Source organism: Cygnus olor, chromosome 3 (assembly GCF_009769625.2).
Source record: "Cygnus olor isolate bCygOlo1 chromosome 3, bCygOlo1.pri.v2, whole genome shotgun sequence".
Lineage (NCBI taxonomy): Eukaryota > Metazoa > Chordata > Aves > Anseriformes > Anatidae > Cygnus > Cygnus olor.
The window spans coordinates 75,667,911-75,690,300 of record NC_049171.1 but is presented as its reverse complement, the minus strand read 5'-3'; the positions used below and the strand labels follow the sequence as shown (position 1 = coordinate 75,690,300).

General features: G+C 47.6%; 1 protein-coding gene across 7 annotated transcripts in view; it reads left to right on the top strand.

Annotated features, from left to right (window-relative positions):
• The window catches only part of FRMD1 (FERM domain containing 1), a 38,982-nt gene extending 26,552 nt beyond the window's left edge, over positions 1 to 12,430 (top strand). For all 7 annotated transcript variants that reach the window (XM_040552631.1, XM_040552636.1, XM_040552634.1 and 4 more), the window contains 8 exons: positions 1,748 to 1,903; positions 4,185 to 4,250; positions 4,448 to 4,516; positions 4,705 to 4,879; positions 6,793 to 7,128; positions 7,266 to 7,394; positions 8,119 to 8,198; positions 10,207 to 12,430. In XM_040552631.1, coding sequence (XP_040408565.1) covers positions 1,748 to 1,903; positions 4,185 to 4,250; positions 4,448 to 4,516; positions 4,705 to 4,879; positions 6,793 to 7,128; positions 7,266 to 7,394; positions 8,119 to 8,198; positions 10,207 to 10,494 — 1,299 coding nt within the window. In that variant the 3' untranslated portion in view covers positions 10,495 to 12,430. The remainder of the gene's footprint in view (positions 1 to 1,747; positions 1,904 to 4,184; positions 4,251 to 4,447; positions 4,517 to 4,704; positions 4,880 to 6,792; positions 7,129 to 7,265; positions 7,395 to 8,118; positions 8,199 to 10,206) is intronic.
• Positions 12,431 to 22,390: the final 9,960 nt, after the last annotated feature.

The window sequence follows — 22,390 nt, the reverse complement described above, 5'->3', positions numbered from 1 at the left end:
TCTTGTGGCAAAATGGTCAAGAAAACTGTTTTAAGCACTTCAGCATCCAGAACAATAGAAAAAGAAGCTAGCTATGTTATGGACACGTCCTTTGTTGATACTTGCTGGGGCAGGATGTTTCCCAGGACCTGGACGTAGTCTCCTCTGCAGCCTGATTGAGGTCTGTCACCTGCTTTGGGGATAATGTTCAGAGCAGTGGCAGGGGTTGTGTGAGGGAGTCAAGGCTGGCAGAGTCTGTAGGCACGAGTCCTAGCCTGCCTGCCGTGCAGTGCAGAAGCGCTCCTTTCTCTGCCCGAAGGTCTTCGTCCCATGCCCTTCCTTGCTACGGGGCACCTGGCACAAGGTAGCTAACAAAGGGCTGGAAAAATTGAGTCTGGTGCGTGCAGTTTATGGGGCAGTTAAGTCTTATCGTAGACCATTGCTCATCTGGCAAACATTGCAAAGGCCAAGGCAAAGCCTGGCTCACCTGCGTTGAGCCACAGCCCCAAGCAAGTATGTGGTGGGGTGATTTATCACTACAAAGAGCAAAACCTGGCAGTCACAGGGACGCCTCTCTCCCTGCCCCTGGGCTGCTGTGGGGGAGATACTCCTCCGCCAACATGTCCTTCTGCAACACGTGCTGGAGATCGTTGTTGGAGATCATTTGGCCAAGAGCTGCCCCAAGCCTCCTGCTAGTGAGGAGAGGCAGTGCTGCCCCAGGGTGAGCAACCCGGCTTTGAACTGTGGAGCTGAACTTCTTTCTGCTGATGTTGCACAGCTGATGGCATCGATGTTGTTCTTCCCTGAGCCCAGCCTTCCTCGCGGGAGGGCAGCTTATTTGGCACAGCATGCAAGGAGAGCAGAGGTGTTACCCGAGAGAGTAAACAAGGGGCTTAATTTAAAATGGAAGTGGGAATTGGGTGATGGGGTCTGGTTGTTTCGGGGCAGGACAGGCTGCTTCTGAAAGGATGTTCACAGGTAGCTGGTGGGGTCTTGTATTAAGCACCCTGAATGGCAGGGGATTTTGTGAAGTGAATTCAGCCAACACTCCTCTTATTTGTCACTGCTGCTCACAGCCTGGAAGGGGCCAGTCTGGCTGGGCTGCCCTGTGGTGTTGTACGGAGAGAACATGTGGCCAAGCACCGGAACTGGGCACTCACAGGGCAAGAGTGAAAAAAGGTCCAGTGCAGGTTTCTCTACTGCTTAGCAAAGCTGCATGCCTGCCAACCACTCCAGACAGACACAAAATACCTTGAGATAGTGTTACCCTCCCCTTTGACGATGGAAATGCTAAGTAAGCCTAATGTGTAGTTTCTGGTCTTTAAAGTAAAAACAAAGCAGAACACACACAAAAAAAAGAAACCACACCAAAAAAACCCCACAACCATCTAGCATTTCTGCAGCGTTGGGAGATGTTGCTGCTGATTGTGTTGGCATGCAGAGCTGTATTTGTTATCTGCCCATAAGCATTTAGGGATGCCAAGAGTTAGGGAAACTAATTCCAGCACTTGAGAATGAAAAGAGCTGACACGAGCTCTGCAGTCTCTGTTATGATTTTGCCATCTACGATCTCTTGGGAGACATCGGTATCATCGGAGCTGTTTTAAATGCTTATCCTCCAGGGGGGTAGAGGTGAACCTGGACTAACTTCTTGGGAGAATGCATGAACCTCCTCCACCTCCAATCTTGGCTTTGCTGTTGATCACAGCTGCCTCTCGTGGGCTTCACTTGAAGAGTTGCTGACTTGTTTATTTTCCTTGTGGTTTAGATAATTGCAAAGAGGGGGAGTGACTACATCTTGAAACATGCCCCAGAGATGCACCGAGAACAGCAAGGCCTGAGTGCAAAGGAAGCTGTGCTGAAGTTCATCAAGGAGTCCTGCTTGTTGGAAGATGTGCCTGTCCACTTCTACAGGCTGCAGAAGGTTAAACAAAGAGCTTATTTTAAACATCTTTCTCCTCTTTAATTGGGTGTACTGTTTCGTTTTTCACTTTCTGTCTAGTTGAAGAACAGTTGCCTCTGATTTGGAGAGGACAAACAAGTCTAAAATTTCCAGGCTGTGAGACCTGTCCCCATAAACAAATTTGCTTCCAATTTACTGGTGTAGCTGGAACATTGTTTTGTTCCTCAGCCAACAAACTGGCCACAGGGATGGCAAAACTTAATTTTTGCTTTGTCCCTGCCTGTCAGTGTACTCACACCAGGGAAATCACTGAGAAGCTGCATTTTGGTGCAGCCCATTGAAATGGCGACAGGAGGTCAGTCAGCTTTCACACAGACACCACGTAGTAACTGAAGGTGACACTGAGCCATCCCACCTTTCTTAACCCCCTTCAACACCATTGGAGTGCTGGGTATTTTTTTGGCTGTATTGTTTTTGGATTCCTTGATTGTTGCTTGTCCCTGAGTCTTTGCCTTTCCACCCAAGCCTGCTTTAACCAGATTTGCTTCACTTTGATGTGCTAAGAGTGTAGTCTAGAAATAGGACTGAAGAGAAGTTTTGTATTCCACCTAGGCGAGTGAAACCTGCTCTAGCAATTAGGAATTTCATGAACTTCTTTTCCGAATGGAGATACTCTACCTTGTCAGACTCATGATTAAACTTCTTGACTGTTTGTGCTCGGTCAGAATTCAGTCTGGAAGGTTTCTGCCTCCTTTGACCAAACATGGCAGCTCTAGTTACTGCAGAAACACAGAGAAGAGCCTTGCATTTTCCGAAGGATAAATTCCAGTTTGGTTTCCAGTCTAGGGTTAGTTTCAGTCTTTAACAAACTAGCTGCTACCCCTACCTCTGCTCTGTCCTCTCTGTTTTGATTCTAATGCTGTTAATGATGCAGTCATAAGCGGGTTGGTCACACTCGAACGCCATAAGAAATCCAGCTGGCAAGACATGGTATAATTTATATCTGAAGGCAGTGGGGCTGTGAAATTGGTTGCCCTTAATATCCAAACTTGCGTCTGACTTGACTCCACAATGTGCTCTTCTTCCTGCTGCATGACACAAGGGATCTCGTGGCGAGGCATCCTCCTCCTAGGTGACTCCTGGGCCACAAAGCTCCTGATCAAGTACACAGCGGTGCCAGGCAAAGGTGTTGGTGCATGAAATTTCAATAGCAGTCACTTCTGTCTTGCTCCCTCCTTGTGGCTGCTGCTGGGGTTGGGGACTCTGAAAGAAAACAGGCAGTGCTGAGCACCATATCCCTCCTCCAGACCAGCACTGATTTATTAAAGCGCTTTGCCTTTAGGAGGCAGAAAGCATTTCTTAGTGACTTTCAGCTGGAGTTCTGCTGGACATGGGTGTTAACAGAGGGGCAGAGGGTGAGGTAAATGTGACAGTGTGAGGCTTGTATCTTGACAAGCCAGGTGAGAAAGTCTTGGAGTGAAGTTTGAGCTCCATGACTCTAGAAATTTTTACCCAACAATTTTCTTCCTCCTCCTCCTCCTAGTAAGAAAAGTCTGTGTTCCCCTCTGACTCTGCCATGCCAGTAGAGAGATTGAGTGAACTGGTTCTGGATAGTTTGGGGATTTTTGGTTTTCAGTCTTTAAGCAAAGGAATCTCCTAATTAGAGAGGGATTATGTGGTATGAAGGTAGAGCATGAGGAAAAACAAGGCAACTTTCCAGTTCAGCCTTAAGCACTTAAAACTGTTCGCAACACTGAGATGAAAAGGTTAGGAGGAAAGTCCTGCAACTTTGGGCATTGATTAGCTCCCTCCTGGCAAATGTAAACCTGCAGTCCAGCACGTCCCAGGGTGAGAACAGCTGTGCTGTGGTAAGGAGAAGGGACAGACATCACTTCTGTTTTGGGCTCTCTGTCACCTGGAGAGTGAGAGACGTGAATGTTTGTGCAAACAGCAGAGATGGCGTGTGGTAGTAAGAGTCTGTTACAAATTGCCTCTGAGAACAGTAATGGTCTGTGCCCTCAAATCACTTAAGCTGCAGGATTCCCTCTCTGGGGCTGTTTGGGGTATGTGCTGCTGGTGAAAAGCTGGAGACTTCCAGCACAAGGGGATTTGTAGGTGTTTCTGATCTCAGAATTTTTCAGGGATCAACAAGACAAGATGCTTGTTAGAAACAATAAAAAGCAAATGAGCTGATGGCATCTGTCTGATGAGCAGTCCTGCTACCTCTCTTGCAGTAGGTGCCAGAACAAGAGTATGGTCTTTGTAGATTAACCTTTGACTCCAGGCTCTTCTGTCCTTTTAGGATAAGAAGGAGGATCGCCCAACAGTTATCCTGGGCCTGACCCTTAGAGGAATGCACATCTATCAGGTAACAGACTGCCATGAAGCCTTCTGGTGTAGCATTAACTCTGCCTGTCCTCCCCCCACCAGCACTCCTCTGCCTCCCCTGTGAGCAGCAGGCTCCGCATATCTTGCATTCTTGGTTGTTTGCAAATTCTTTGCACATCGCTGACTCCACCCTGTACCTGCCAGTTCCTGTGTCACCCCGAGTTTGATGTGTTGCAGGAGGTGAACCATGTTCGTCAGCTCCTCTACGACTTTCCCTGGTCGCACATCGGGAAGCTGGCGTTTCTGGTGAGTGTGACAGAACGGATGCCATCTGGCAGCGAGCTGCCCACCTGGGACCTGGCGAGCTGTCGGCCTGCCCAAATTGCCATGTCAAGTCCTGTAACTCATACGCACAAGACCGCGGCTACCTCAGTTAGCCACGTGGCCAAAAACATGTTCTTGCTCGCTCACTGGCATCTCTCCTCTTTATGCAGGGGAAAAAATTTGAGATCCAGCCAGACGGTTTGCCCTCTGCACGGAAACTAGTTTACTACACAGGTTGCCCCTTCAGGTCACGGCACTTGCTGCAGCTCCTCAGCAACAGCCACCGGCTCTTTCTGAATATCCAGCCAGTGTTGAAGCAGATCCAAAAACTGGAGGAGGCTGAAGGTATGTGGCAGAAGAGCAGGTGGCTTTGGTAAGGGGAAAAGTACACACAGTATGTTAGGCTCTGCTGTTGCTTCACAGTGGCTGCTCTCTAACTAACTAATGGTGTTTCTGCCTTATTGGGTAGACGGTGATGAAATAGAAGTGTTAGATTTGTTTCAAGTTCATTACTGGAAAGTGTTTATGGTTTCTGCCTTGCCTAGACTGTGATCAGAAAATATTGTATATCAGATATCATCAGTACTGGGAAAGCCTCTCCCTTTAAGAGGAGGTCCTTGCTGTCTGTGCTCTCAAGTTGTGCACGTTTGACACACACTTCTGAAAGGAAGTAGTTTTGAATAGAAAGCTTCCCATTGGGATAGTATTTTCTTGTGTTCAAGCAGCAGTCAAAATTATGAGCCTCTGTCTTAAGTCTTTAGTGCCTCTTTACTGTATGGTGTATGCAATTTAGTCTGTAGCATCCAACAGTTAAGGGTTTGTTTCTGGCACCTGCAGCTCCTGTCTGAGAGCAGATCAAAACTCCTAGAATTTGTCCTTTCTGATGGTGGGATCCACTCCATGTCCATCTTGTCAACTCCAAGGAGTTTACATCCATCTCTGAAGTGGTGGCCCATGGTTGCGTGGAATCAGTGTACGAGGCAAGGTGGCCATTGGTTTCATCCACCTTGGTTATTTCTGTCTTTTCCTTCAGTGGGGTTATAGAAGTGGCCTTGAGCTGTCTGGGAACAACTAGTGCCATGTGCCAGCAACCTTTACAAAGGCTCACTAACCAAGTGCATGTGGGCAAAAGGCTCAGATTGCTTTCACAAAGCTTTTGCATTCTTCAAAGTCCCTTTTTGGTGACCCTTTGTAGTTTACTATTTGGTCAGATAGCAACATGGCAGTACTTGTGATAATTGCAACTAAACAGGTTCAGTATTAAAAATGTTGCCAAAAAATATCTGGAGTCAAATTGAGATCTACCACTTCTCTTGGTGTATATCCTGCCACCTGATTAGCTGCTATTTGTTTTTCCTGTTTGGTAGTGGCCTTCTTAGAGGCTAGCTCATGTGAGCACTCGCTTCTCCTGGCCTTGTCCTTCAAAGAACAGATTTCCGTCTTCTCAGAAGGCTGAGGCGTGGCAGACAGCAAGGCTTCCTTGGACTTGCGCTTCCTTAGAGCTGCTGCCCTGTCCTTGTTGGCATTTTGAAATCCTGTTCCTTGCCAGACACTGTCAGGAAAGCTCTGCTAACATTTTATTGCCTGCAATTCAGCGCTTAAATAAACATCTTACAACATTGTGGTGATACCTGGGGACGTGATTCAGGTGCCCAGACACAAGTGTTTGAAGTGCCCTGGTGCATCCCCCCTGCCTTTTAGCTTCCACTTCAGGGTGGGACAGATTTCTTCTAAATCGTTTTGTATCTCCTAGCTTCTTGTGCATTTCTTGTCCACCTTCAGCGTGCTTCTTTTCGGGTAACAGAAAAGCCATGGGAGAAATCCTTAATAAATGCCAGCCATGGAGATCCCGTTCTTAGCTGTCTCCACACATTGGTGACTCTCTTGAGAGAAAAATGATGTATTCTGTTTTAAAGACTGAACACTTAGGTTAGGTAAGGAATTCCTGCTTTTTTGCATTTCCTTCCTTCTGGAAGACAGTATTTTCTGTATCATAACCGCCTCTAGCCGCTTGTCCTAATTCAGCAGATACTGGTTTTACTGTAAGGATGACGGTAGTTCTGTTACAACCAGCCGGGGACCCCAATGTCTGTTGAATAAGCAGAACACAAAACTGTCTCTTCATTTATTCGTTCAGTAGCTGCAGCCATTGTTTCTTCACCCTCAGGTTGTGCCAGTCCCAGAACTTACCAGTTTTGTTACCCTTCCTTCCGTCTTGCTTAAAGTTTCCCCCGCTTTCTCTCCTCATTCTTCCTCAGAGAAGAAGCGCTACCGGGAGTCCTATATCAGCGACACTCTGGACATGGACCTGGACCCGTGCGACAAGAACTCGCGCGGCAGCGGGAGCAGCGTGGGCAGCCGGAGGGATAACCGCCTCTCGCGCCAGTCCACGGGGAGCCACGGCAGCTCTCACACCTCGGGCATTGAGGCTGACTCGAGGCACCGAGTGTCAGTGGAAATGTCGGTGGATGAGCCCTTCGGCATCGACCGAGTGCACAGGAAAGAGAAATCCTGCAGCTCAACCATCAGCTACGGTAGCTCTGGCATTGACAGTGGCAGTAAAGGGAGGGCTGAAGATGACTCTCAGGATGATGGTAAGGGATTTGGAGATGCAGAGCAACTTCTAAGCCTGCTTCTGCTCTCTGCAGGAGAACGGAGTGCAAGAAAACGTGAAGCAACTCGGAGCAGAAGTGTAATGCTAACCCTTCTCCTGCCACTCTTTTCCTCCTAGATCTTGAGCTGGCAGTAGATGAGCCAGAGGAGGTGCCTGTAGATGAGCCTTTAGAGAGAGACCAGTTAGAGGAGACCACTGTGGAAGAATCTGTTGAATCTCTTCCTCTGGATGCTGCTAGCTGCCAAGGTGAGATGGCTTTCTGCTACTGTTGAGTGCTTTTCTTGAGGCTGTAACATCAGGAAGATGTTTGGGCAGTAATCCGAGAGATCTAAGAAAGCTGTGTCTTCTTCCAAACGAAGTGCTAGTGCTACTTACTGTCCTACCGCAGCAGTATTTGAAGTCAGCTCCTCTAGAGGTTAAAGGCCAGCACCTTACATTGTACAGTATTACTTTCCCCTTTGCTCCTCAAGGTCTCCCCTTTCCCAGTTTAGCAAGTTACTGTGTTTATACTCAGTTAACGACAAAAAGATAACTGAGGCAAACCTTTTGTAGTGAAGGATTTAAAATCTTGTATACCACAAGACAGCCAAGGGGTTCAACCACAGATTAATGGGCAAGTTGCAGGAATTAATAGTTTAAATTTTGTGGCTTATGTTACGGGGAATGCTAGACAACGGGTTCATGCAGAAGCTGTCTGGCCTTAAGACATACAGGCTTCGTAGCAAATCAAGATGGGCAAATATGGGACAAGTAGGTGAAAAGCTGTTTTCTTGTGAGCTTTTAAACGTTGCTTCTTAGGGACAAAAAGGGGTATTTGTGAGCAAAACTCTCAGAACATTGAGGGTGCTTAGTGATGTATGCTCATATTTGTAGGATAGCACTGTCTGAATGTAGCCTGTGAGAACAACTTCCCTTTTCTGCCAATAAAAACTCAAACCTGTAACACTTCTTATTTCCTCCTCCTTTGCAGCTGTAAATCAGGAGTCACTGTCTGTGGTGCAAGTCACACTAATAAAAATGAGAGGTCAAAGTGTGGAGTCCCTTCATCAGGTAAGGAGTGGTGCTTGGTAGGAAGGTCTGTGTGTGGGCGTTGAACCAAAGTCTAGTGTAATGGAGACAGCTGTAAATCAGGTGAACTTGATAGGTCTGTATTTGACTGATTGAAATGGTGTAACTGAAAGCAGCTGTTGGCCAATGACCCCTGTTGGGAGTAGGATGAGAGCAACATTTGGGTCCAGAAAAGTACAGAGAGGTTTGGAGCGACCAGTGTGGAAATCTTGCAAGCCAGCTATCATCTGCCTTAGGCTTCCAGACAGGAAATGGAAAATAAACCACTTGCAAATTTTCAGCACAACGTAGAGCCAAGACCATCCATGCAGTTTGGATGTGGGTTGCAAACTTGATCATCTTCCTGCTCCTGAAGCCAGAAGGAGCTCACATCAGAGCAAAACCAGATGCTCAAGCTCTAATAGCTATCATTTGTGTGATTATACTATGTGTATGCTGAAGTCTTTGTTGTCAACATTTTATTTTCATTCAACCCTTGAGAAAAGACAACTATATATGGTAAAATATGTCATATCATAAGTTGGACTTTGGAAAAAGCTTATTTTGTCTTTTTAAGGCCGAACAATATCTTTTTGAGTTTGTATCCACAGGGGTGGAAATGTTTAGTTTCTTTATGTAAAAAAAAAAAAAAAAAAGCCTCTGCCTCTAGTTTTCTTTCTTGATCCACATTAGCCTTATCTGCTAAAAGAATTTTAAAAATCTATTCATCCTTTTGCCCTATACTCCTAGATTTTTTTCTGAACAAGGACTTCAATCACTTTAAGACTTTTTTTCACTTCTCATGCTTCTTACTGGACCCAGTCAAAAATGATAAGGAATTTTCACTTATCAGCAAAGTACTCTGTTAAGTGCTGTAAGAGGTGGAAAAAATAACCAAGCTTTTATTTCTAAAGCTGAACGCTGTGCAGTACAAATCATAAAGTAATTATTTCTGAATTTGAGTTGAATGACTTAAGACAGTAAGGCAAAGAGCAGGTATCTTGTTTAAAGTACTGGTTTTATGTTAATGCTTTCACCAACACACGCTTAGGACGTTAATTGATTGGGAGGCATCTGTTTTATAAGAGTGTTTCTGATCAGCACAGGACTGCTTAAGCAATTAAGAGACATCTCTTCCCCCTGATGGCACTTGTACACATCAAATACTGTGTTTGCTTAGTGTTGGATGGACCATGCGGCGTATGCCTGTTTCTGAGAGCACAGCTGAGCCAACACGGATTTCCTCAGGGTAGTTTTCTAATTCCCATCCAGTGTAGGTGAGAGACTTAGTACTGGGAGGCACTCCTCTGTGTTGCTAACAGAAGTGTCTCGGCTTAATATTAAAATTAGCATGTAGAAGCTGATTATCAAGACAGAGAGCAAGAAAAAACAGGTGGGGAAGTTGGAAATGTCTTGGATGGTCAGTAATGCCTCTCTAGAGGCCACATCACAACAGCTTGTGTAGCATGACACCTTTCTCTGGGAATTACTGCTGTTTTGTTGCTCTTGTCGTCTTCATTTCTGAGCAGTGTTATGTAGACTAAAGTGTATGTTGCACTTAGTGAATTTTGGATACTAACCCATTAATTTGCATGGTTGCTCTCAACTTTCCTTTCAGCTCCTGAGACTTCAAGTAGCCTCATCTTGGTGTGTTCAAACAGTTGGGGTACTTTTTTAATGCACGTATTAGCAGAACCATGCAGTCAGTGTAAGTGTCAGGTTGTTCAGATGTTGTTAATACCTGTCCGGTGTTTTGTCCATTGTACTTGATGCAGAGGACATGGTGCGTAGAGATTAGGATCTGGTGCAGTGAGGCAGGGTGGCAGAACACACTTGTAATTTCTTAATACTTCATAGCTTCTTCATTAAGCCAATATCCTTCAGAAGGCTGGTGGGGCTGTTTGAAGGAGTGGAAGAACAATTTGGAAAATTTGAAGCATGCGTAGCCAGCATCCTTAGGCAGTGTCTGAGCTCATTATTGTTATTCACGTGCATCTTACTGAACTGGCAGGTCAAATCGCCCAAAGGCAGGAGCTGCACGGACCAGCACAGCCAGAGTTTGGATGACATCCGCCTTTACCAGCACCGGCACCCGCCACTGAGTGCCACGCTATCTTCGGACACGTCCCACAGCTACACGTTCGGCTGCAGCCTGGAGGATAAGCTGTCTATCTACGGCTGCGTTTATTCCACAGCGGACTGCAAAACCAAGTCTGCCCTTTACGGGAAGCGATCCATGAACTGCCTCTCCTTGGATCTGCTGGGAGAGGACCAGCTGCCAGAGGAGTTCGTGGTGTAATGAGATTGGAGCTCTTCCATACCAGGAAACAGCACGCCATGGAAATATATACCTCATTAACGCGTGTGATGTCACTGGGTCTTGTAGGAGATTGAGCAGCTTTGTTACTCAACTCCGTAATCAGTAAGTGGCATCGCTTCTGCAGACCTGACTACGGGGCAAATCAGCTGGAGTGTAGCACTTAATGTTGGCGTTGGGAGGGTCTGTTAAGCAGAAAATGGAAGTGGGCTGCACCATTAGTAGGGACCAAAAAAAACACCAAAACAACCCAAAACTGGACCAAAATTGATACTGAGCTGGTGAAACAAACCTTGTGTCTGAATTCATTTATCAGAAAGATATTTACAAGGTCCATGACTGTTTAGCTTCCTGCTTTTCTCTTGTGGTCCATTTATGTTAATGCTACTATACAAATAGTTTGGTTGTCTTGAGCTTGTGCTGCTGCAACACTGCCAGCAGCTGTCAGGCCAGGATATACTCTGAGCGTATTTGGATGTCTGTGTATGGAAAAGTCTAGCCTTTTCTGATTGTAATGCACAGAAGTTGCCTGTTTGCTTTACTGGGAGCAAAACTTGCTCTGCCACGAGTTTTTCTTGTTTTGTTTTTTTGTTGTTGTTGTTTTGTTTTGATGTAAGCATCCAGCCAAATACAATGTAGGTTCTGTGTTTTATTTTATTTTATTTTTTAATGCAACAAATGGAACTGTCTGTCAGCTGTCTCTACTACTGCCATGGTATAGACTGGTAAATAAATCCCTATATCCTTGGGAGAGAGAGGGGGGAAGGGATGAAACAAACAGACATCTGTGAGCGTACAGAGGACAAATAAGAGCACTAAATGACTGGCTCTTGAAGACAGGAGTGTGACTGGAGAATTTGTCCGGGCATGATCACCCCTTAAGTTGAATCATACTTTTTATGTTGTTCTTTTCTTTATTTTTCATAAAACTATTCCTTAGAATTTTTTACTCTGCGTTGGGGGGCAAGTGTGGACTGGAGAAAGTCGCTTTGGATAGGCAAAGTTCCTAGTGGCTGTGTTCAACTTTGTCCTGCATGGGTCATGCAGGTGTGCGTGAGCGATGCTGTAGGGCCTGTGATGATGGAGGCACGGGGGAGATCGAACCGGGGGTATTTTATTGGGTGATTTTGAGTCCCGTGGAGCTGGCCATGCTGGCGCTTGCCAGGAAAATAGCTGTAATTATGCTGTTTGATTAAGGCGTTTGTCTGGTGTGGAAAACACCCTGCTGCCCTGTTACATCCAAATAAATGTATAGTTTTTTGATTTCCTTCCCTGTCTTCCCCCGCTGTTAGTACCCCCTCCCCATCAATTCCCAACATTTGGGAAGCTTGTACTTAGATCCATGCGTAACCTGCTTTGGACAGCAGGTGGACACTAACTGGTTTTTATGGCAAACTAGAAGCCGAATGATGCTGTTGTGCTGATTGGGGACGTATGTTGTACAGTGTTGATCAATCAGAAGATGAAGATGGCTGCTTTGGGAAAGGAAGGAGGTCAGACCACAACGAGGGAGGGCTCAAGCTGCTGCTTTGACAGGCTTAGCAGTTGTCTGGTGAATTGCATTCCTGTACACTATCAAAATAGCAAATCTGTGGTCTGTCATCTCAGTGTTTCTATGCAAGCGAATGCGGTGTAGAGACAACATCAGGCTACCAGATGCACCTGTATTTGCTGAAGTGACATCAGTGGCTGTACATCCTCGTAGACGAATCTAGCACGAACTGTTAGCCGTATGTTTAAATGAATGAATGATGGATACAACTCACTGTAACCACAGCTTAATTGACTGTGCCCTCTTTGATCATGCTGTTCTTTCTTCTCTTAATGAACAATTATGTGTGTTCACCGTAGCCTTTTTTCCATCCTTCCAAGCAAAGCCAAAATACCTTTAGAGTACCTGAAGCATATTTACAGTATCTAAAAAAAGCTCTCCTAAGTGGACCTAAATGGTGAAAGGACATCCGGCTGCTTGTGAACAGTCCAGTCAAGACTTCTCTGATACCTGGGACCTATGTGGCCATAAGCTGTGGGAGATGGGCACCTCCAAGAAAAATGGCTCTAAAATTCAGCAGGTATCATTATTTGGAAAGGTGTCACAAAACAGGCATGTGTTCCATGTGCTCGTATCCATGCACATTTGTCTCAAAGACAATCACAGTCATACCTGCCTCAGCCTGACCAGTTTACTGAAGTGTTTATTAACCATTAAGCAGCTTGGTATTTTCCTTTCACAGCTACCAAACATTAACTAGAACTGGTGAAATGCTGCAGTCCTGGTGTTACTGGTTCACAAAATATACCAGTGCCTGACAGCAATGTAATCAGCTCTTGCATGAGTCTCCGTTGCCTTGTATCTACATGGGGGTTCCCTGTATTTATTCATGGCTAGTGGGTAAGGCAAACGCTCCAAGTCTGTCGTCATTCAGTGGTCTATGCAGCTTCCCCCAGCACTGTAAGTTACAAATGTGTATGATGGGGAGATTTTTTTTGTGTGTGTAGACTGAGAATGAATCAATGAATACCTTACAAGCACTGTGAATATCTATTATGCAAGTTTTTGTATTCATATGAAAAAAATGTTCCTGCTAGTAGTAGATTTTTTTTTTGTCTTTCTTTTATTATTTTGGTTTGATTAGATTGGTAGAGGGTAACATGTAAGCATTTACCAGCTGATGTTAGAAACTAGCTGCCAATATTTGTATATATTTGTAATATACTCGTGGTATAATCACTCTATTTTAATGGTAAAAGTTTCTCCTTTCTATGAAAGGAATTTCTTGTTTAAAAAAAAAAGTATACGTACACCTGCAATAAAGTATTGACAGAAAAAGGTAGTTGTATATATATATTTCTTTCCTTCCAAGAGGTGGATGTCAGTAGTGTCTTCCATTTGAGATAGATAGATAGGTTGTGGAAATGAACATGCTGCTGGACAGTAACCCATGCATGAGCTCAGCTTCCAGTGGAAAACCATAAACATTGCAGTCACTGGAACAACTCCTTTTCTTCCCTGCCAGCCTCGGCAGCAAGTTGCCAGAGGGGCCTCTGTCATACCTTGAGGACCCAGTCCAGCCGGTTGGAGTCAGCTGGAGCACTGATGGGGGCTGAATCTAAGTAATGAGACACGGGACACATTAAGCTGCTCGCAGTGGTTGGTTGAGAAAACAGCGTGTGTACAACTCCCAAGGGTGTAGAGAGCTCCTGTCAGCATCCCCCTGGGGGCTGCATCTGGGGACGAGCACACCAGCACATGTGATGCAAAGCGCTGCCGAAGAGCTCTGCTGTAAGTCACCTAACCTGCTGGCCTAGTGTCTGGCGTGGGTAAAGGAAAGTTTTTCTTTTCTTGGGATAAAAAATCTCTGAAGGAGTGCCCCAGTATAGCTATTCACATCTCTTCTCGAAGGAGCTTGCTGGCTGGAGTTTATGTGCAAATTCTTTTTCTCCTTTTCCCCGGCTATGTTATAGACTGCTAAAGCTAGTTTTTTTTTTTGTTTGTTTGTTTTTGTTTTTGTTTAAAAAAGGTATTTTTTTAAATGTGCTTCAATAGTATAGTGTTGCCCCTAGTCTTGCAACTTTTCCCCTTTGTACTTCACACCCCTGTTGAGGACATGCTATGTATCTACTTCATATGTACTCCAGGACAAGAGGCTTGCACAACTTTGGTTAAGGGGTTGGTAATAGAGTTTTTTATGGAGGTAAACTTAAATAATAGTCAAATATTAAGCAACCTGACTCACAAGGGCTTTGTCGTTTCTCTGTTGCTTTGCTGGACAAGTAATGGAGTGGTAGCACCTTTTTGCCTGCTAACATGGATGCTGCTGCCTGGAATATATATGAGAGCCGGTCTGTGAAGACAGGACTTCTCATGGCACCAGCAAATCCCACATGCAGGAGGAATGAAGCGACACGGCAAGGGATGGGGACGCTTTGGTGCAGAACCCAATGGGTGCTGAGGCACGCCGAGCGCAGGAGATCCTCGGAGGTAAGGTCTGAGGACGTTTAAGCAAAGCGTGTTGTGCTAAGGCTGACTGAGGGGGAGTTTTGGGCTGAGTGAGAGCAGTGAGCTCCGGGAAGCTAAAGGTGTTGCGAGAGACGGAGCACTTTGGAGCAAGAAGCGATGCCCCCGGTACAGCGGAGCCGAGACACGCGGCCATGACGGAGCCGGGCCCATGGCCGGGGCCGGGCCGCCCCCTCCCGGCCGAGGCGGCGCCGTGAGGCGGCAGCGCCGGGCCCGGGCGCGGGGCGGCGCCCGAGGAGCGCGGCGGGGGCAGCCCGGGGCCAGGGCGGAGCCCAGCGCCTGAGGGGGGCTGGCGGCGCCGCACCGTGCTGCGCTGCCCCCTCGGCCGGGCCCCGAGCCTGGCTCTGGAAGTGATGTTTAGCCTTCCTGGTAGACTGCTGTTGAAGAGCATAGCTGTGGGATTTTAAAACTCCACTTGATTTTTATTCCTGGAAATACTTGCCCCACGTTTTTATTTTAAATCTCAAACAGATTTATACCAACCCTTATTTTTCCAGTGAGATAACTGGATGCAGCATGTGCTACAGGTCCTAAGTCTCAGCCTCCCATGAGGAAAACGCCACTGAGTACTGGGGAGACAGCGGTCGTTCCCTGTTCCTTACCAGGTGCAGGCTCCAGTGCCCTCCCTGCTGGGCCACCTCAGGCCCGAGTGTCACACCTGTGTCCAAAAGCATCCCCTCCCAGGGAGGGATCACACGCAGGAGCATCCATCCTTGGCCCTGAAGCTCAGCCCAGGGTTGTGCTGCTGGGACGCCTCCCGGTTCCCTTTGCTGCAACTGCTGCAGGCACCGGTGTGGTGAGGATGCGCTGGTCTGTGCCTGGGTGATGAGGATCTGTGAGCAAAACCACACGCTGTAGGAAGCCAGGTGTTTTTCTGTCCTCGGTGCGTAATTTGGCACCCAGGGATGACAGTGAGACGGCTCTTTGCCTGCTGCTGTGGCATCCGCGCTTACCCACCACTGGAAGTAAGAGGCAGTGCAGTTTGTTGTTGTTCCTGGCCAAGGTATTGAAATCTTTCTTGTTTGGCCTGTGGGTTGCGCTCCTATATTTACCATTAAATTGCTTGCTGTAGCTGTGTGTGGGAGCTTTACCCCAGGTCTGATGGCAGGAAGCAGGAGCTGCGGATAGACTCCACACAGCCTCTGCTGAAGCGGCTCCTGAGCGCTCTGCATTGCGGGGCCAGCAGCACTGGCAGTGCCCCATCCCCTGCTCTGAGTATTGCTGGGGCCACGAGGGGTTTTCTGCCCAGATGATCTGTCTACGGCTAATGCAGACGTTCTGCTCAGGGTCTTTCTAGCCAGCCGTGAACAGAGGGCTGCCATAATCCTGCTTTTAAAGTGCTGATGCACTGAGATGTGTTTAGAGAACACCCAGAAGCCCAATATATGTGTATATTTTTGGATGTCAAGAACCAAACTCACACTTAGGGAATACCTTGAGGTCACGTGTGTGAGCACCAGGAGTTTGTCTCTCACCTCTGGAGAGCTGCAGTCCCCACCTGGCTTTGTGCATGTGCGTTCAGCTGGCCCTGTCCTGCAGCAGTAGCTGAGCAGCAGGATTTGCTGTGGGAGCAGCTGGATGTAGTTTTGCTTAACGTTTGCACTACCAATAATAGAGAGGGCACAAAACTTTTCAGTCTGCTTCAAAACAAACCACTTTGAGAGCCAAAGCAGAATTACTGCTGAAAAACATAGGGTGGGGGCGAGCATGTGAAGGGAGAGCCCTGCAGCCATCCTGCTGGCTTTTTTTCTGGTCCTGCAGCCCAACAAAGAGTAGGAGCTCATGCGGGTGACTTTCCATGGACGTTGCCAGAGCTCTGGGTGAGCTTTCAGACAACCCCACGCCTTTAAGGGTAGCAAGCTTTAAGAAAGCCCCAAAGCTGCTGCCCCAGATGCTGCTACCACCGCTCTGGCCCAGCTTCATTGCTGCAGTCCCTCAGCCTCCGAGCAGCTTCGGTAATACCAGGCAGATGCCCACACGGCTCCAAGTGCAATTTCTCATCCAGAGAACACACAGATAAAACACAGAGCATAGTGGCAGTGGGGAGAGCTGCTTCAGAGGTAACACCCTGGGCCTGGAGGAGCTCGAGGTTTGCTGGTGGCCCTGAGCTGCGCCCCACTGCCCAGGGGCAGGAAGGGCTCCTGGCCACTTGGCAGATGGCTTGGCACAGCTGGAAGCAGGTCCAGGGGGCGGGTGCCACAGATGAGCACAATCAATGCGGAGGAAACCATCTCTCCTCTGCGGAGAAGAGCTGGGGAAAGGTGGAGGTCCTTGCAGACCCACCAGCAGGTGAGTCACCAGCGGCTTCTGGCGGTGTGGCCCAGTGGGTGAGCTGCCCGGGGGCCATGGCTTGCTAAGGGCAATCCTGTCACATCCATCCCGTCCCGTCCTGTCCCTTCCCATGTGCTGTTGTGCCTGGTTGTGTCCATGGCAGTCCCAGCTGGGCCCGACCAGCAGTGCTCTGAGGGAGCGGCTCCTGCGTGTGGGCCCCAGTGCTGGACGGGGGTTAGTGGCCGTGTCGGTGGTGTATGTAATTTAATGGCGTGCTACAGACAGCCACACATCCCCAGACAACAGGTCTCTGCCAATCTTCTGCGTACACACCTCGTCCTGCCCAGGAAGCCAGTGTTTTGGGGTCACCGTGTGCTGTGATGGCATCCCGGGGTTGTGATGTTTTGGTGTGACAGGATTTCTGCGACTGGGGTAGAAAGGATTACCTCAAACCTGTCCATACTGGAAAAAAATGTTGGCCTATGGCTTGTGCTCCATGTCCAGAAAGTGGCTGTTGTGAGTTGCTTCATGGAGTATCTGCAAGTCCTCTCTCCTTGTTCGGGGGGAAATGCAGGACCTGGTACTGCTGAAGGTGCGGGTACAGCTTGCTGTGGTCAGGCATTGCCATCTCTTCCTGCCCCTTGACATGAGGGAGGAAATATCTTCTGCCTTTTGGACCTTCAAAGCCTCTGCCATGGCTTCCAGAGCTTTTTATAGCGGTGTTTTTTTTTTTTTTTCCTTTCTTTTTTTTTTCTTCTTTGTTTAGAAGAGGGAAGAAACCATTTAGTGCAGTCCAGAGGAAAATGAGAGGGAATAACATGCCTCTGGTGCTTGCCTCTAAGTGAACTGCTGGGCACTGGCTCAGCCCTGCCAGGGCAGTAATTTCATGTTGCAGAAAAAGGGCGAGAGGGGACACGTGTTGGAGGAGGTGCTGGCAAGCATGAAGCCAGAGGAGCTGGGGGAACAAGCGGCTGATAACTTGGCTTCACTTTGGCTCCGCAGGGAGATAAGAAGAGGGCTAATTTTCCGCCTGCAGTCTGTGGACGGGCTGTGCAGATCTCTCATTCCTGGAGTTTGGTAACTAACCATGGCCTGGGTTTTTCCCCTGTTGTTTCTTATCAAGGCTGTTGCTAAATACTTGTTGTTATAGCTGGAGCTCTGCAGTTCTCCTCTTGTTGTGGTGTTTAGGCCCTGGTGTTTGCGCTGTTAGTACTGACATGCGGACGTCTTTGGGCATTTCAGCATTGCAGCAGGACTTCTGAGGCTAATCTCCAAGTTTTTAGGGATGTCATACTGCACACACACGAGGTGGATTTGGGGCACTACAGCAAGTTATTCAAGTCTTGTGTTTGGGACTCCTCTTCCAAATACTTTGTCTGATCCGTCTCAGACTGCTGGGTGTGGGGAAAGGGATCATCGGTAAAAAGTGCAGGTGGAAAGGATTCATATCATGAGGTAAGGAGGCTGTTAAACAGCCTGTATAAAACCTCGTCCAAGAGCTCAGGGAGGGATTTGCAATAGAGCACAGCGGTGCGTTATCGGCTGGTTTTAGCACTCCCTGCGTTGCCCACACGGTTCCTGCGACATGCGAGGCTCCTGCCGAAACCAGGCAGGTGCTGCGGTGCCCTGCAGCTGGTGGCCTTCCCTCTCACTGCCCCCCGGCACCCTGCACCGTGCTCGCCCCTAAACGTCACCAAAGACCAGCCGGGCGCAGTTTTAGGGCGCTGATTGTTTGGACACATTGCCAACCTCAGTCAAGACCGCTGGCACCGTGCCTTTTATTAAAGATGAATCCGAATAAACAAAACTGAATGCAGCTGTCTGCTCCCCCCAGGCAGATTTGTACATGAATTCAAAAAAGCTCAACTTCTCTCACAGATTTTGTCTCTCTTATTTAGAAACCGAATACACTGCAAGATTAAAATCTTGCTTTGTTAAAATGGATGTAGGGAAAGGAAAAGATCCTAGGCAACAATTCCCCTCGCTCACGCCCTTCAATTAGATCACCCTCTGCCCTCCTTTGTATGGTGTGTGGCTCGCGTTGCCGTCTGGCTGGGCTATTTTTAATACATTGCTCAAAAGCCACGCGGGGCTTGTGAGAGGCCGGGCTACGTTCGGCCTTCCTGCACCCAGGGCCTGTCTTTCCTCTGTCTGTAGACACTGCTCCTGCTTCCTCTGGTGGCAGAGGGGTCGCAGGCCCGTCGGCTTGTGACTGCTTGCCCACAGCAGGAGCTGAAAGCCTGTCCCAGTAACCCCTTCCTTCTTGCCTGTGCCTTCTGCAGAGGTTTGGAAAAGCTCTTCATCAAATGGAGTCGGCAATGATGACTATTTAATAACAAATTAAACATTTTTGTGACCCTTCCAATGCTAATTATGGTTTTCCTAGCCTGAGCAGCCTCTCTTTGTGGTGTGGCTGCTGCCAAGGCATGAAGCCACACATGGAAATTGAATATATAACATTCAAACTTCAGCATAGGTCGAGGTTTCTTTTCAGACTTGGCCAGAGGTGCTGGCGGGTTTAATTACCGCTTTTATTTATTGATTTCTTTAACCCTGTGATGAGCTGCAGCACTGTTAAGCAATTGTGCTCATTTGCAAATCAAGTCTCTTCCCTGCTCTCTGCTGCTCAGAGCACTCCCAGGTCAGGGGGAAGCTCAGTGGCTTCTTCGCAGAGGGTGTAGGGAGCTGCAGCGTGAATTTACAGCCCGGGGGCCACATGCTCTGCCTGAGGCAGCTCCTGCAGTCAGGTGAGCTGCCCGGCATGAAGCGGACATGAAACCGGTGGCCTGGACTTGCTCTCAGGACCAGGGAGGGGTGCTGAAAGTGGCTGTGTCCCCTTGATCCCTTTCCTTTGATTGCAAGGGGAACCAACAACTGGAGGTGGTGAGTTACATCTGTAAGGATAAATCCAATGTGAGCACCAAACTTCTGGGCTGTATTTTGGACTTGTACCTTGAAAGCCTTTGTCTGGTGCTATGTCTAGACTTCAGCTGACTTTATACGGGTCTGTGTGTCTGCATGTCCATATTCTTTACCCTAGATAAACGCTTGCTGGTATTAGGACCTGGGGACTGGGCCGGCAGACCCCCACTTCCTGCACCCCCATCTCCAGATCTGCAGAAAGTCCTACGAGCTGGACAACCTCCTGCGTGGGGCAAGACGTGAGCTCCAGTTCTTCGTCTCCAACCCAGATCCAGACGTTCTGGTTTTCTGGAGGGCGCTCAGCCGGTGAGTCAGAGGCCGTGCGAGTAGGAGACGAGGAGGTGAGGGCTGCTTCCCTTCACGCCAGGGCATGAGTAGTGGCCTCCCAGCAGCTGCTGAGCTCGTCAGGCTACACACCATTTGCTCCTTGGCCAACTTGATGCTAAACTGAAATGCCGAAATATTCTCAGGGCCAGATTCCCTCGTGTGTCCTGTGGTTTGCATAACGGTTTGAGAAGGGGTGCAGGCAGCTAGCGGCTGTTGCTTGCATAGTTTGCTCAGCTCATCAGCAGGGCAAGGCAAAAGGTAGAATAAATTCTAGAGCAGCATCTGAAGTCCAGTTCAGCGGGTAGCAGCTGTGTGGTGCCTATTTTGCAGCCGGCAAGGGGACAGTGCAAGGTGCGATGCAGAACGCGGGTACCAGAGAAAAGCTATTTTGCCCTTGCAACTTTTGCCCTTCTTTCCCTCAGTTCATCGAAGCTGATGCTGGGATTGAGAAATCAAGTCTCTGTAACCCAGGAAATTCCCAAACCGAAAGTTCTTAGAGCAAAATATTAACAGTGCTGCCCTGCATAGCCTGTACGCTTCACTGCGTAGGCCAGGGAGTAATATGCTACACTGGAAAGGAAAACAGGAATAGGGAATGCTGCATATGCACAATTTGGCAGGGTTTATGTTAATGTAGAAACTTAAACGTTTGGTATTTGCTGATATTTAAAGGTTTTATTTCTCAGCTTTAACAATAGGGATGGCAGTTTTTTCCCTGTCAGACAGATGATAGATAAAGGCCAAGTTTTAGAGAGCAACTCCAGAAAAGCAAGCACAGTTCACAACAAGTTACATGCAACACTGAGGATTTTGCACTAAAAAATATTTGAGGACCTTAGAGATGCTGGTGGATTCAGCTAGCCCTCTCATGTCACTTAACCACTTTCAGAGCTCTAATCCTGGCTGATTTAGTAGCCTTGTCATGGGACTAGGGCAAGCTTGAAGCTGTCTGCTCCTCCATTTCATTTAACAGGCTGACATTCCTCACTCTGACACTTTCTTATCTGAGATTCTTTTAGGGACCGTTCAGCTTTATAAGGTCCCGTGTCCAGATTCGTTTTCTGCTACTGCTGGAATCGGGTAAAGTTGAGGCATTTTTAACCTCATGACATTATTTAGGAAAACAAGTATTATTACAGCTCTCCAAGTTGCAATGCCAATGTTCTGAGCACCAGAGCACCGCATGCAACACAGCAGCTGTTATATATTCAAGGGTGAAATTCCAATAATAGTATGCTATATAATTTCTGGATAAATATTTATGCTTGTGAAGGTTAAGTGACTCGGAGTACTATAAACTCCAGCCTTTTGGGCAGGCCACTGCAACTTAAGCCTTCTTGCAGTGACCTTCTGCTGACCTTTCTCCCAGGCTAGAGGCAGAGTGATTGCTGGAGGTAAAAACTCAAAGTGAATCCTGAGGCCTCTGCTGAGCTATAAAGCAGTGCATAAAACGCATCAGCTGTTATTTGAACGCACCTACTCATCTCAGAATCACTTCTCATCTTGCCTAAGTTTCCCTGACACGTCTGTCCATATAACTTCATTCACAAACCCCGTGCGATGTTGTTTCACTATTGGTGAATGAGTGTAAAAGCCTCTTGAGGATGACAAGCACCCTATCATGAGCTGGGTTCTTGGTGTTTTATTCATCTGATGGATGGGAGGCATGTATTTATGCTTTTAGAGTGTGCAGACAGCTGCAGTGTTGTGGTGTGGTTAACTTCAGCAATGCAACTGAAACAACAAGCAAGACTGCTACTGAAATGGTTGTAGGAGTTAGGTCCCGTTAGCCATTAGGAGCTGTAGTTCTGGGGCCTTCAACACTCATGGAGTGAGCAAACAAACAAAAACAACAGGCAAAGCTGTAGTCATAGTGAACCCAGCAGAGCTGGGATCTGCTCCAACCATTTAACCTGAGTGTGTTTTCAGAAAGCTTTGTGACCCCTCACTTGCTTCCCAAGCTCCATTCCGGAGGGATAGCAGCTATAGCCTTACTCCTTTTTCTCCATCTCGCTAGTGCTGTTATTTCATACCTAAAACCAGAGAGCAGAGCTCCATTCAGTACAGCTGATGGGTCCCTTACCCTCCTACCTGTCGACAGTGCGTTGGGAATGACCCCATCGGTGCGAGACAGAAGAGCAAGCCATGATGGTGTGTCTCATTTTAATGTAAGCTGTGAGGAAGTATTTCATTTGCTGCTCTGAAGCACTGGAATGCTATTCAGACTCCTGTCTTCTACTGAGAAAACAGAAGGCAGCCTTGGCCTTTCAAAAGCGAGCCATCCTAAATCAGGGGTCTGTTGACTTAGTTCTACTTACTTGCCTAGAGGAAACACATCAC